Source organism: Athene noctua, chromosome 13 (genome assembly GCF_965140245.1).
Source record: "Athene noctua chromosome 13, bAthNoc1.hap1.1, whole genome shotgun sequence".
Lineage (NCBI taxonomy): Eukaryota > Metazoa > Chordata > Aves > Strigiformes > Strigidae > Athene > Athene noctua.
This window is the reverse complement of record NC_134049.1, coordinates 22,255,092-22,270,157: the sequence shown is the minus strand read 5'-3', so window position 1 is coordinate 22,270,157 and position 15,066 is coordinate 22,255,092. Positions and strand designations below refer to the sequence as shown.

The 15,066-nt window shown below is 44.7% G+C and overlaps 1 protein-coding gene across 3 annotated transcripts in view; it reads right to left on the bottom strand.

The window, feature by feature from the left end:
* Positions 1–676: 676 nt before the first annotated feature.
* HCN4 (hyperpolarization activated cyclic nucleotide gated potassium channel 4) overlaps positions 677–15,066 on the bottom strand; it is a 105,377-nt gene continuing 90,987 nt past the window's right edge. Inside the window, exons 8-9 of one of the 3 annotated variants that reach the window (XM_074917525.1) lie at positions 3,828–4,399; positions 677–3,749 (exon numbers count right to left, since the gene is read on the bottom strand). In XM_074917525.1, the coding sequence (XP_074773626.1) occupies positions 2,829–3,749; positions 3,828–4,399 (1,493 nt within the window). In that variant the 3' untranslated portion in view covers positions 677–2,828. Of the gene's footprint in view, positions 4,400–15,066 lie in introns of all 3 variants that reach the window. The other 2 variants (XM_074917526.1, XM_074917524.1) reach the window with 2 other exon arrangements.

Sequence of the window (15,066 nt, the reverse complement as noted above, 5' to 3'; positions counted from 1 at the left end):
CCCCCAAAATAAAACAAAAAATAACAATAATAATAAATATAGTTCCACCTACTGAGACAAGCCTAGTGTTGACTGAGGCCCAGTCAGAATAACTCATTATTGGCTACTGCACTGCTAAGAACTGGAAAATCAAACAATATCCCCGTGAAAAACAAAGCAAAGGAACCCAACTGAAGAAGGATGTTCACCAGACTGGTGGATGGAACACACATCTACCAGAGACAGCCCTCAGGGTGTTTCTGTGCACCTCCATTTGTCTGAGTGTCCACAGGGGTTGTTGAGATTCAAGTACCAATGCAGCAGTCACAGGACAGTCATCCACGAGGGCTTGGCATGGCTGGGCTGAAGATCTTTCCCACCTGCTTACACAAGATACCCAGACCCAAACAGCTTAGCTCCCAACCTCTTGAGGTGCTCATTCTAGGGGCCCTCTAGCACATGGGGAAAAAAGATTGATAAAACAAATATAAAACTTAAAAGGATATTGTGAGTTTTCCTTCTAGGAACTGCCTCATACCTATGAAAATATGAGAGGGTCTGTGAGTCTGCTTCGATTCCATCAACTGATTCTGTTTCAAGATGAACCTGTACATATTTGGAAAAGCAGGATCTATATATTATAATTATCACCTGCCAATCAGTCCTACGTAAGGGTCAAAATTGACATGTATTTTAAAACTAGGAGAGATAGATATATATATATAAATATGTGTGTGTGTGTGTGTGTGCATGTTTACACATGTGCATAAATAGACTACATATGTGTATAACTGTATACTGTATATATAAAAGCATGTGTGTATTTATAGATATATATATAAAATCTATACACACACACACACACACACACGCACCCCTCCCACCACACACACTCACACATAGACAGTTGTATGTAACTAGTAGAAAAAACATTTCTAGAGTTCCCCTGATCCTTTAAGGAAGACCAAAGCTGATTACATCTGAATTCTGAGCCACCAAAGCACATTGAAGCAGGAGTGCCCAGGAATGCTTGCAGCAACATTCAAGATACAGGCACATATCAAGAGTTTTGCAAACAATTCGGTATAAAAAACAACTGTCAGCCAGTGTTTTAGGAGAGAGTTGGGGGTGGGAGGAGGTAAGAGAGGGAGTTATATGGACCTGTATCATTATCGTGATAATAGTAAGTTTTTTGGTACTGCTGCATGAAGTCCTGCTTTCCCTCTGAGGGCTGGAAGGACCCCATGATAGCTGGAAACAGAGGGAGGCTGGACATGTGTTTCTAACGAGTGTTAGAAAAGTTGAGCACCTGACTCTTTACAGTGAGGTGGCCGGGGACACCTCTTGGCCTAAATAAAAACAAATGAGAAAGAAAGGATCAGAGTAAAAGAAAAGGGAGACATTTTCTCTAGAGGTAAAGGCTGTAGCTTCTCAGTGCTGTGTGCACCCCATGGCCCCTTTACTGTCTTCATCCCACTTTGACTGCCTTAAATCAGGGGAGCCCAAAACATCCAGCTCAAGGTGTCTGTCAGGCCCCAGATGTGTCCAGTGACGCTGCAACTGCAGGGCGAGACCAAAGCCAATCAGGTGCAGGCTGTTATTGCTGGTGAAATCAAGAAAACTATTTCAATTCCCCCATGAGAGGAGAAGGTCAGACCACGGCTGGCCAAATTTCTGGTCTTATCTGGTTTAATGGTATAAACATAGTTGCAAATCTGGAGGATTCTTGGCTGGGAACCAGTATTACCCTCAGTGCCTCAAAGCTCAAACTCCCCTGGGTTGAGGAAGAGGGCTGGGGTGACTGCACCCCACTTTTCAATCTTTTTCTACTCATTTGTCTTCAAAGCGGTCAGCCCATGGACACTGAGACATTAAAATGGGAGAGGGAAAGTTAAACGGCTGCCTGTTTCTTCACCCCTCCCCTTGCCTGGAAGGCAGCACACACACCTTCCAAACCATGGAGATGTTGAAGCTTGAGCTCTTTTGCTGGCTGGGGCCAGCTGCCTGGTCCCACAGCCCACATCCACGATGCCTATGAAAATACGGAGAGGATATTTACTGCCCTCCTTGTGACTTCCAAGGGATCGCTTCTTGTTCCCACTAGAGCATCAGTGGAATAAGAAAAAGACAAGCATCTGAAGTTAGGCCCGTCCATCTCCTGTCACCTTTACCTTCTTCAGATGGAGTCCGAACAAAAACAGCCCTTCTGAAATCCCTAGAGGGGACTGCATCAGTGAAACTCACCCCTCTTCTGGCTTCCTCTGCAACCTGCTGAACACAAGAGAAAGCCTGGGAGGAAATGCCATCTAAGTTCCCCCCATAACTAGTTGCTGCAGGCCAGGTTCACAGCTGGTGCAAAGCAATGCAAAGCTGAGGCCAACCACAGCTGTTCTAGAAACACCAGCTACAGGCCTGACCTGATGTTCCCTTTTATGGCCCACATCAACCTTGGATCTTTGTCCCAACAGGAAAACCTTTTTTGGTGGCTTCTATGGCTGATCATTCATATGTTCCAGCTCAGGTACACAACTTGTCTGTGCGTTACCTCGTTGGATTAAATTTGCTCATATCCTTTTGTTCCATGTATGAAAATATTCTATAAAATCAAGTGACCAAAAATCTATAGCTCTAAGAATACCTGGTTATCTTCTTTTTTTGTTGTTTTTTTGTTTGTTTGTGTCTCTGTGTGTGTGTGTGTGTGTGTGTTTTTTGTTTGTTTCTAATCACAGTTAAACCTAAACAAAAGATATGGAGAAAAAAGGGGGGGAAGAAAAGGAAAAAATGACTCGTGAAAGTCTAATCAGGAACTGAATTGCACGGCTGACATAACCAGCTCTCAGAAGCAGTCCTCACAAATTGGAGGGCAGTTTGGATCTGACAGGTTCCAGATCCCCTGTGAGCACTATGGATTCTTTCCGCCCACCAGCAGTCAGAGAAGCGGCGCCTGCAGCGCTGGCCCCAAACACCAGCGGATGTGGTAAAGAACCTGAGGACATCTGACGTGGTAAAGTCACACGCCCAGGAATTGAGCTACAAGGCTTCCCAAGAAGTCCAGTCCCTCCACCAGGAAAAGGAGAGAAGCTGGAAACAGATTCTCTAGAGGAATGAGGAGAACTTTGGCTCAATGTCTGAGCCAGCTCCTGGGGCAAAGATGGCTGGGAAGCAGAAATCAACTTGATGTCCTGGTTGAGCCGTCCCGGCGGCACAGGCGGCGTGCTCTTGGACTGCAGGATCTGCGGAGGTGGGCTGGCGGTCTGAGGCAGGAGCAGAGAACCGTGAGAGCCTGAGGCCCCGGAAGGGCCGCATTGAAAAGTTCTTGTTGCCACTGGGCTCTGACTGGGAGGACTAAGGCCAGAAGGGGTATAACAGGGAGAGGCGACACCAGACTGCTGTAGTGGAGACATGGAGGCAAAAGGTGGCCGTTCCTGGTGGAGCTGGGCTATCGTTCCAGTTAAAGATCCTAATGCACTTGGATGTGTTTGGCACAGGCCTGAGGACGGCCCACCAGAGGCCTGCGCCAGCTGGCTTAGGCTGGAGGATGGAGAGTTGGAAGAAGGAGGGGATTGGAAGTGATTAATTCCCCCCAAAGTCCCACTGCCCGAAAGCTGCTGTAACTGTCCCCCCTGCAGTGGTCTTGTGGTGGGCTGGAACTGATTGAGAAGACTGGGGGGTGAGTTTGATGAGAGCTGGGTGAGTGATGCTGACGGGGAGCTACTTGTGGCTTGCTGGAAGTGCCCAAATCCACTGCTGGAAACGGCTGGTGGCTGCTGCTGCTGCTGCTGCTGCACGGGCTGAGCTGTACCTAGGGGTGATCCAGAAGGAGCGTGCTGGAACTGGCTCAGTCCCACCGAGGATGCACCACTCAAACCCGGCTGGCTTGAGCCGCCTGGAGGGGATCCCACCTGGAACTGGCCTAAGCTGGTGGCAGCTGAGAATCCCGCGAGCTGCTGGATGTGGAAGGAAGAGGACGACGGGGTTTCTGCTCCTGGTGTATGCAGCTGGGATGGAGTACTGGAGGGAGAGCCAACGGCAGAAGGACCGGTTGACGGGATGAGAGACTGAAGCCTTTTCAGCTGTCTTGGAGTCTGGTTGGATTGCTGCCCCAAGGAACCCAGGACGGACACCGGAGGACGGAAGATGGCTGTCGGGAGGCGTGGGTGGTGTGTCAGAGCTATAGCGACAGAAGTGGTGGCTGCGGCAGCTTGCAGGGGTGCCTGGATCAGTGGGGTCCAGATGACAGGGGTGGGTGTGGATGCGGCAGCGGCAGCAGCAGCGGCGGCAGCCTGGACGTTGTGAGCACAGTGTGCCATCTCTCTGTCGTGCTGCACGATCTGCTGGATGATCTCATTCTCTTGGTAGTTGAAAACACCCGAATTGAGGTCATGCTGGACTTTATGCAGCAGAATGGAATTTTTCTTGCCTGTAGAGAAAGTGAAGAGAGAAAGAGTCATTCTGATATGTCAAAGCATAGGAGGCTTCCTCAAAGCTTCCTGCCAGACTTTCCTCAAACTGTCGGCACTGTCTCTCCTCCACTGTCATTATGGGATCTGTGTACAGTTTCTGTGCTCCAGCAACAAGATGACAAACATCATGTCTTCTGCTTTCGTGGTATGATCAACAGACCTCAAGATCCCATAAAGATATGCCAACAGGACACATATTCTGAGGCAGTAAAGCCACTTTGGTAAATGTGGCAGACCTGGAGCAAAGCTTACGAGTCTGGAAGATTCCCATTTTGCACCTCATAATCTGAACTTCCATTAGAAAAAGAGAATAAATCTAAAGGATGCAATTGTTTTTGTGTGTGTTTGCAAGGGAAAACCTCAAAAATATAAAATCAGTAAAGTCTCCTGAGTCTTCAGCTACTCTCATTCAGCTTATGCATTTGTCTCATCTTATGCATCTGTCTCATGCAACTTGTTCACTCTGGAGTGAAATATGTGTTTTTAGTTGAAAGTAAAGGTCTCTATGAATAAGGAACAGAAGGACTTTATGTGCTGGAAAAGCTTAGCTGGCCCAAGGAAGAGACCTCAGACGTGCTGCAGCTACCATCTTACCTGGCCATGCCCTTCTGGCCCCAGCTTTAAGGGAACTGCAGGGTATAAAACATCACATTCCAGCTGGACTTCCTAGCCTGCAGCAAAATATTAGCTCAGCACTTTGCCTTTTCAATGGGCTGGAAAATGTGGCGTAATGAGTTTGTCTGGTCTGAGAGTGCACCTGGCACTGAAGGGATACACTCTCCTGGACTGAAGGACAGAACCATTCAACGCAGCAGGATGAGATGCTGCCAGTGATGCCCTTTCACCAGAGCACAAATGCCTTCTCAAAGCAGAGGCCTTCTGATGTACACAGGCTCTCTGCATAACAGCATTCATATCTCTGTTCTCATAACAGCATGCACATCAGTAACTGTGCCAGCATTGATTTATAAGGAGCTGGTATATGCTGATTGGAATGATTTTCTTACAAAATCACTGTGGATTAGATCCCTGTTCTTGCCTTCTCAAGGGTCCTCTATCCTGACAACATATGCCAGTTTGAACTGGTTTCCTTTTCACTTCTAAGCTGTTTGGATTTGAAGGGTTCAGCCCACTAAATGCTGTGTGTCTCTGTGTGTGTGTGTGTGTGTATGTGTGTGCGTGTGCCCTCGTCACATGTCTGTACACAGCTCAATTTGCAGCTGAAGCTCAGGGGTCGAGTGTAGAAGGGTCACCCCTGGATGAGGCACCAGCCAGTTTGGATCAGATCAAAAGCTGCATTAACCCTCCTCCTGAACTAAATGTATCCTCAGGCCCTGCACCCATTACCAAACCTCTGCTCCGATTCAAATGTCATTTCTGCTGGTTTCTGTCTGATCACTTCTAGTTCCTGTCCAGGACCAGGGCAAACAGACAGCATCTGGCCACATGCTGCGGATTCACAGAGCATGAGATAGTGGCAGGTATGGAATAGAGGCCTGGGTGTGGAAGGGCCCCTTCTTCTGCATTTTAACCCCCAAATCATGTCATGCTTTACGAATTAAAGGCTGGCAGCACAGCTCACGTCAAGTAAGTTTCCTGCAAACAAGGGGTTGTGCATTAAACTTGTCTCCACACTTTTACGAAACAATGAATTTCAAGACAAGTCAGCCACTGATATTATTGACTAAGACCACAGTATGGTATTTAATTTGTCCCATACAGCACTCTAGTTTAAACTGGCCAGTTGATAGTTTCCAAGAAGGAATGGTTAAGAGTGGACTGCCATGTCGGTTAGTAGTTCCCAGTAAGATTCCAGAGGAATTTCCTTTCAATCCTATACCAGTTATATCTCAGATCTTTCTGTACAGATGTTGGTACACCTCTGTGCATAGATGACATCCAGATTGCCGTTTGGGTTTTTTAGTGTATGATGTATCTTTTGCAGCTGTAACAGGTAAAAGAGTAAAAGCTTAAGGACATGCCTCTTACTCTAGCCTTATGTAAAATCCAACACCTGGCAGCAAAGAACTTGAATGCCACTCTGAAGAGGGTACGTGGTATCCTGGTGTCCTAAAAAGTAACTCAAAAATGGTAGAGTCTTGGATATAACTAGTTGAGTTCCAAATCTACCACCAGAAAAAGGTGAAACAATTATTGCACAAATAAGGAGGAAATTGTAAAATAGAAGGGAGATACTAGTCACTACTGCATATAATGATGGGAAGGCATACAGTGTGATGTTTTAGTTCTAGTGTCTAGCTGCAAAGCTTGAAAAGGTACAGAAAATATCCACAAGAATCAGGCTTGAAAAACATCAGTAAGTACAAGGTATTCAGCTTCTCTCAGACAAGAGGTGATTTGATACCAATTTATAGGGAACTTCACAGATGAAGGAAGCTGCTAAGAACCATTCCCTTCAGTTCCAGAATGACCCATGAGATACTGTGATTTTAGAAAGCCCATAAAGAAAAGAATGAGCAATCTAACTGTAATTGTAGCTAAGTATTGGAAGAACACACTGAGGGTTTTTCCTTTACTGTACTTTTCAAAATCAACCATTTATCTCTTTATAAAGGATGAGGTGTGGCTGCAGCAACAGAGTGCTATGCAGTAGTGCTAGGCGACTGTTCAGGGCGGGTGAAGCTTGCAATCTACAGCGGGCTGAACTGCACTGTAAAACCAAACCACTAAAATGCAGATGGAGTTTTGATTCTGGATCTGCAACTGGTGCGTTTGGGACGTGTCTGCTGTAGGTAGTGGTACGTTTGATATGGGATTCTGCTTATACGGGATGTTTAACGGGTTTGTGGTTTACCTACTGTTAATCACTCCCTCCCAAAAAAGCAGTAAGGCAGATGAACTGACCTTTCTTTTCTCACCTTGGAGAAAGATATCAGCCCTGGAAGAACAGAGTCCTGAAGGCAAACAGTGTTCTGAGCTGCTAATGTCATTACAGGGGCTGGAGAGCTTCTCTGCACTGGAAGTGGTGTGCAGGATATGTATATAACGTCTGTTTCATTGTATACTGGCCTGGAATAGACAGCACTGGATATGCCCCAAACAGACAGATCCTGGTTCTACCCGCCGCTCATGCAGCCAGGCACACCAGAGGGAGCATGAATGTCACCTCTAAACTGAAGAGCATTTTCGCAGTGAACACAGTGAAAGAGAGTGAATGGCACAGGGGGTCACGCTGCGCACACACACACACACACACACACGGTAGTGTCCATCTACTAAAATCACATACGTGCTCACAGACAAATAGATCAGGATCACAAAGAGCTGCTTAAACCAAACCAGAAATACTAACTGCTCCAAGTCTGGAGAGAAGGAACAACTTATCTAAACAAAACTGACAGGTGAGAGAGAACCTAGCCAGCACATTTGAGTTAGAGGGATTCAGACTGCAGGTTTGTAATCATTCTCTTTCTGGAGTTGAAGGTACAAATCCCAGCATGGGGAATCTGTAGCTATCCTGCACAACTGCAAGGTCAGGACGTGGACGGGAGACGACATGCTGAGTTCAAAGCAGGCAGACAAAATGCCGCCTTACCACATTTGCTTTCTTGATAACAGACTGTAACAAAAGCAGGCTGAGGAGGAATGGCTAGGGGTAGGAAAAGGAGAAACAGCAGATGTTGCTAGTGCAGCTTTCCAAAAAGCTTAATACCAGCAACTGCTCTGTGTTTCCATCATTACACCTCATCTCACTCTTTTAATTCCATGTCACCTGTCTTTGGCTTCTGATTTGCTTGTCTGTGCTTGAATAGGCTGCAATTTCCATTGCTGCCCTCAATTCAGGTGAGAAGCCATAGCGATGATAATCAGAGCTGCATGGATGAATTGAGGGGACTGATGTTTTCATAACCAGAGCTCTTGAAAACACAGAAGGAACTGAACAGCAGACTCTGGTTTCCTTGGCAGAGCACTAAATGGAGAACATGCTAACATTTTCCAAACATGCATACTATTTACTGAAAAATGGTTTGATCAAAGCTCCTTAAATTTGTGTCAAATTGATAAACTACTTCCAGCAAAAACCTTGCAGTTCCTATTTTTTTTACTTTTTAAAACAGAACATTTCAGTTTTCCTTTGAAATTACATTACACTTTACTGTTTTCCTGATCCCAGCTTGGATGTATCAACTGTTTAATTAGATCAGTTTTTTCTTTTCCGTTTTGCCAAAAATGTCTCAAATTTCTGCTCCAGAACATTTAAAAAATTTACAGAAAATGTTCTTTCAGTTATTGAAGGAAAGAGGAATTTTTCAAAATCATTTTTCAAAATTGTAATTGGTTAGCAAACTGAAAAATTAATTGGCTCCACCATTCTAATTAACTGCATCATTATATGATGTTTCCACACACCAATATAAGTCTTATTAGTTGCTTCTGGAGTCAATCCTCCTTCCAACCAGCACCAGATGAGAACAGGCACACAGCAGAGTCCTGGTAGGACAAAGACATTTTCCTGGCAGGTTTGACTAAGGTCCTGCATGAGACATAAGCCAACGGTGGAACAAGGCTGTAGGAGCAAGTTTGCTTGGGCTGGTGGTCCTGAGATTATTTCTCCTCCTCATCATCTTACTTATGAAACTGCTTCAGTTTCAAATTAATTTTTTCTGCTCTGGATTTACTGTCGCGGCACCTGCCTCAAAAGGCGAGCGGAGAAGACTGCAATCAGAAGACTGAAAGGCTGATTAGTTTGGTTCTGTGTAACCCTAATTGAAACAACGTTCTGCAGCTCACAGCGACACTCGGTGAACTGCAATAGAGTCCTGTGTTCTTGCTAAGCCAGTGAGAAGCTTCATTAGTAGAAAGGAAAAGTGACTCCCGTTTCCCCTTCAATCTAATCATGGAAGCACGGAGGCTGTATGTACAGAATTTCTCCTTCTAAATTGTTTATCCCACATGAATTAAAGTGCTGAGCAGTCTAAGGTACTAAGATAAACAATCCACCTAAGCATTTCTTCTCAAACCCAAAAGCACTATACAGATTTACTGAGATGCCATGGAGCTGGCATAGGAGCCATCTGCAACCACCTCATGCACCAACTCCCCACTGTTACTTATTCTGAGGCAGCTCAAGGCTCCTTGCCCTACTACAGAGGAGGGAGAAGCTGCTTTGGGTTTCTGCAGGACAAGTGGTGTGTGACAACCTGAAGCAGGGGAGGGCTGGGTGGCTCCCGAGCAGCCTCTGGGGCTGGATGTGCCCCTGAACCAGATGGAGAGACAGTTCAACTGATGGAACTACAGGAGCACAGTCAGGTAAAGGTCTTAAAACTGAAAGGTCTCCATGGCACAACCGACTTTTTTGTTATCTTTATACAGCTTCTAACACAGTATGATTTTTTTCCCATTTTTCATCAATGGAGTGCTCTGGGTTCTAAAAACTCCCTATTTTCCTCACTGCAACAATAGGCTAAATACAGGGGGAAAAAAGAAAGATATTTGCAGCCTAGAAGATGTTCATAGCAAAGCTACTGGTTCTTTGAAGTGGAGTGGGGAATGTAAAATTATGGAAACTAAGCAAATAGAAGTTGTTCCCTTAATAAAGAATTGCAAAGTCAGATTTTCCTCAACTGTAGATAGCACACAAAAGAACAGGGAGAAAGGCTCATGAGATTTCATAAAAGGAGCCAGCACTCAACAATAATTCTTCAATCAAATAATCAAAATTAGCCTTCTGTTGTTAGAATTCTGCACAGACACCAGGGAAATTAGCTGTGACTTTCTGTTCATTTCTCTTTTCAGTCCTGTCTGAGCTCACTGGCTGCAGTTTAAGAATTCAGGTCACTAAATTGCTTTCTGAATTTGCATGTATTTAAAATAATCTCACTTTATTAGGCTGGTTTATGCCCTGGCCTGCTGTCAGAGTGGTTGCCCCCTGCCATATGGTTACTTCTTTCAGGTCTTTGCTTCTTATTATTTATATGACTGGGTGCTAAACACCCTGCTTGGATCAGGGGTTGCAGCAAAGGGCTCAGAGCCCATTGCAGCTTTGAAGGTGGTCTCTGCCCTCCCTTGCCTATGGGTTACTTGGGTCCTGAGCTGGTCTCCTGTGGTAATTCAGCTCGCTGTCATTGTCCCCAGAGGGGCAATACAGCAACTGGCAACTGCACGCAAAGAAACCCTGGACATACTCAATAACTGGCAGTTTGCTGCAGCTGCTTCTACGCCCCTGGGGGAAATACTCTGCACTGGGACTATGTTGGTTGGAGGATCTTGCTGCAATAGCTTTTACCACTGTCTTAAGAGTCTGTGTATAAAGGGAAATTAGCTGGAACAGAGATTTCAAAATAAATCTTAACTCCCAGTGTATGTGCCCTTTTCCTGTTCAAGCCTGACTCTCTCCCAGATGTGAGTTAACCCACACTGAACTGTATTATCTGTCATGTGAAGGTTTCTGCTCAGGATTGAAGGAGCCCTTGGAAGCAAAGCAAAGCCAGCTGGATCAACTCTAAAAACATCCACAGGGCAGTTCAGTGCACTTAACAAATCTGTTCTTGAAACTAATTCAGATTAACTTTCCCGGAGGTGTAAATACATTGCAAACTGGATGTGCAGTTCTCGATTAACTGCAGTTAGTTGCCATTTGTGTGATCTTACACTGGGATACGTACAAGGCAGCACCCACCTGCATACTGCAGTTTCACTTCTCTCTTGCTAAAGCTTCATCCTTTGAACTCTTATGGTACATTTAAAGTACAACAGTTTCTCCTTCTCCCCTGCTCTGTCCTCTGCAAGCCTAAGTGGAGTTACACCTGTACACAGGGGTTGCATTGCAGGAAAGCCAAATATTGAAAGGCAAATAAATTTTATCAGTGTAGAGCCCATTGTACTGGGGACATCAGCTGAATCTGTCCTCTTATTACCATCTTAACAAACAATAATGAGTTCAAAAATTTAAAACAGACAATCTTTCCAAGTGGAGGTCTTCCCTCCCTGTACAGCTCAGGTCTGCCACTGATTGCTTCTCCTCTCCCACAAACCAAATAGGTATCTTCAAAAATACGTGGCATCTCTTTTAACAGACAGAACACAACCTTTAAATGGGACAAACTGCCACACATCAAATGATACATGGTGAGTAACATTATCTGATAAATCTCAGGACAGTTAAACAAAACTTATAATAAACTAAGCTTTTCCTCTCTTCACATTTATGCCCATCATAGAGAGCTTTGCAGAAAAAAAGCTGAATCTATAGAGCTATCTAGAGCAAACTGTTTGTGAATATCCATGAATGGGTATAAGAACTGTGTAATGCTGGAGTGCCTCTGATGCCCTGTAATGCCTGGGGCATGATGTCCTGGCTGTTACTTATCGCTGAAGACTGAAGCCAAAGAGCTGCCTTCTCCTCAAATGGCAGAAGAGCTTGTGTCTGGAGCCAGAGCTCCTGCACTCAACTCTCAGTGCCCTACTGGAGCTGACAGCTGTGACAGGGACAGATTCTAGAAGACTCTGAACATTTTGGCACTGTTTTGCTGCCAGTTGTGTGCTTTGCAGCGTGGTCTGGTTGCAGATAGCTACTGGACTGCCTTTCAAGGCAGGAAAAGTCCCCTGAGTCTAGAGGTGTGGTTGGTAAGCAGGTCCTACTTCATGTAATTAAAGAGGGGGTTGAAAAATATTTTTAAAGGTGTTAGAATGCTTAAATGTTATCTGAACAGGTCTTTTATTTCAATGCAGATAGCAAAGAACTGTGGATGTGGCTCTCTCAATATAAAAGGAATCCAGTAGTTTGTGGGACCCATGAAGATGGGACACAAATATATTCTATCTCCCACAAGTCCCCCAGCTCTCTCACTTCTGCTTAATGTCTCCCAGATAGCCAAGTACCTATTTTCAGTACTTGAGACTCCTGCCTAAAAGAACAAACTTCCCAGAGAATGTGCACCCTGCAAGGTAGGCAGTAGGCATGGGTTGGGATAAACTGATGTGACCAAAGTCAAAGGCAGGTCTCCTGAGACCTCATCACCAACGCCGCTGTCCCTTCTATTGGGGTGTCTTAGGCTTTATTTTCCTTCTAGAGTTGCATGAGAAATAGCACTTCATATTCAGGTGAACAGGGTTCCCAGTTCACCTTAATTAAGCTGAAGTAATTTGCATTCACTCATGGCTGGTGAGTTGTTGGTATCTTTCCTTAGGCTAAACAGAAGATACTCTGAGTCTGGGCTTCACTTTCAAATAAAAAGAAATTCAAATATTCAATTTCTGCTTAAGTCCAGGCTCCTACCCTGCATGTCTGTGCTAGACAGCATTTCCAGGGTGTGATTCACCTAAGACATTTCAGATAGCCACCTTAGGAGAAGACGAATCACACTCTAAATGCCTTTTTCTCTGCTGACTATAAAAGCCAGATTCAGATGCCTATATTAGTGTTGAAAATGATGGGAGAGGATTTCAAGTCAGAGGAATACACATAGTGGTATTTGAACTTTGATTCCTCATAAACAGTTATGTTCGTGATTTATTCAGGTGATGCAAGAGGACACAACATAGGAGAACCAATGTTATCTCTTGTCAGCCACTGATACCCTCACCTACTCAGTACTTGGATAATAAGATTCCATCTCCTTAAAGGGCTGGGCAGAGTTCAATGTGATTTTGAAATAAAGCTTTCCCCCAAAGCACTCAGACTCCAGCACTGTATACCTGGGCCACAGGAACTTTTATCCTTACGTCACCTGTGCCTGTATCAGCAGCCTCAAATAAGAAGCATATATATATATATATAAAAATATCTATCTCACCTTCTGACCAAATCTGCTTCCTCATCTCACATGTGCAGCTCTTTGGGGGTTACTCACCTGCATACAGTAAACAAATCTGGGACTACAATGTGGATACAGTGCAAAATTTATGCTGAGTACATATTGTTTTATTTAAACACATTTCAGTCCGTTTCATTTATTCATATGATTTGCAGGGCACCTGCCATGAGGGAGTGGGCAGCTAAGAAGCATTCAAAGACCGAGCTCCACCTTTGTTAGCATTATTTTCCCTGTAGAAGAGATGAGGAACTGAGGCACAGGGCAAAGGCATGACAAGGACAAACAGGGAATCTGTGGCAGAGCTTGGCACAGATCCCAGATCTCATTCACAGCTCCCCTGGCCTAACACAGGGCAGCTCTTCCTCTGAGGCAGCAGATCCCAGAGTATTAGTCATGACCTAGACAAGCGGGGTTGCAAACCCAACCAGATTTCAACTGCAGAAGCATGGTCACGAGCTGATAAATAGGGTGCCCAGTCAAAAAGTTTGGGAACAGCTATTTTTGTGGCTTGTTTATAGGACGAGGCCTTTAAAACTTATACCACTATAATATCTTGAACAGACACTCTTGTACCGCAGTAATATTATATAATTATATTTAGAGGCTGGTATTGTGTTTTCTTTGATTTTCTTTGCATTTTTAGCACCTGCAATGCCCAAAGGAAATGGAGGCACTTTTAATCCTGGGTTAACTGGGATCCTTGTATCAAAACATATGTAACTGGCATTGAAAATGTATGCATTTCAAACTACGGGGCAAAAAATTCCTGATGACAGTGAAAAAATAACTTACTCTGGCTTTAAGTATGCTTTCAGCTCTCACCAGTGACCTTGATACAGATGGTAAGCAGCCTTATGGTATTTATTACAGCACAATGAACAATGGAAAATAATTGTGCCCCAATATTTTTTGAACACACTAGTGAATTTTGATTTGATTATATTCACGACCTGTATTGTATTTACTTTCAATGAACATTTGAGTGGTGGTGTTTTACATGTGCAAATGCTTGTGAAAATCTGATTTTAAGCTTCAGCGGTCACTGAAAGCCAGTTTCAAACCAGTCAGGAACAGAATGATGCGACTTACGTAACCGATGCATCACAAACTGGGACAATTCACAAATGCTTGCCTGACAAAAATTACTCACTGGGGAAACAAACAAATCATTTCAACACACAAATACGACAAAGAATTTTACATCTTGGTCTAGAACAAGAAAAAGAGGAAGATTTAATCAGCGATAAGATGATCACTAATCAATGATCAGCCTCGCTTCCTTGAGTCTCAGTCTTCAGGCCCTGATATTCTTCAGGCACGTGATATTCTGGAGGCTGAGGAGTTCTTCAGAGACTGAAGTTCCTCAGAGCAGAGTTCAGCAGGGACACAAATCTTCGCAGAATCCCAGCCTTAGTCAATTCATGAAGACTAATCCCTTCCAGTCTTTAAAGAGCTCTGAAAGTGCAAAACACGTGGGAAACTTCTTCCCCAGCCACGCATGGCCCAGGCAGGATGCCAGTATCAATTCCCATTAAGCACAGAGGTTAGAAGGATACATGACCATGCTCTTTGCCGAGCGATCAATGTAGCTGACAGCTCCCTGGGGGGCTGTGCCCTTCGTGCTGCTGCACTGCCCATCGACCAGCAGGAAGCGATGGGGACACACAGATCAGGGTGCATCTGCCCCTCTCCTTCCCCTCTGCCTAGCCACAGGCATTCAAACTGCATTTGCTCTGCAAAGTGAATGCCTGATCGCACCTCCAGTCAACCAGCACAGCTCCTGTTGCTTCAAGGGATGAGGTCTTACGTTCTCATCCTGTCTCCCTGCTACCTAGACAAGCTTAGAC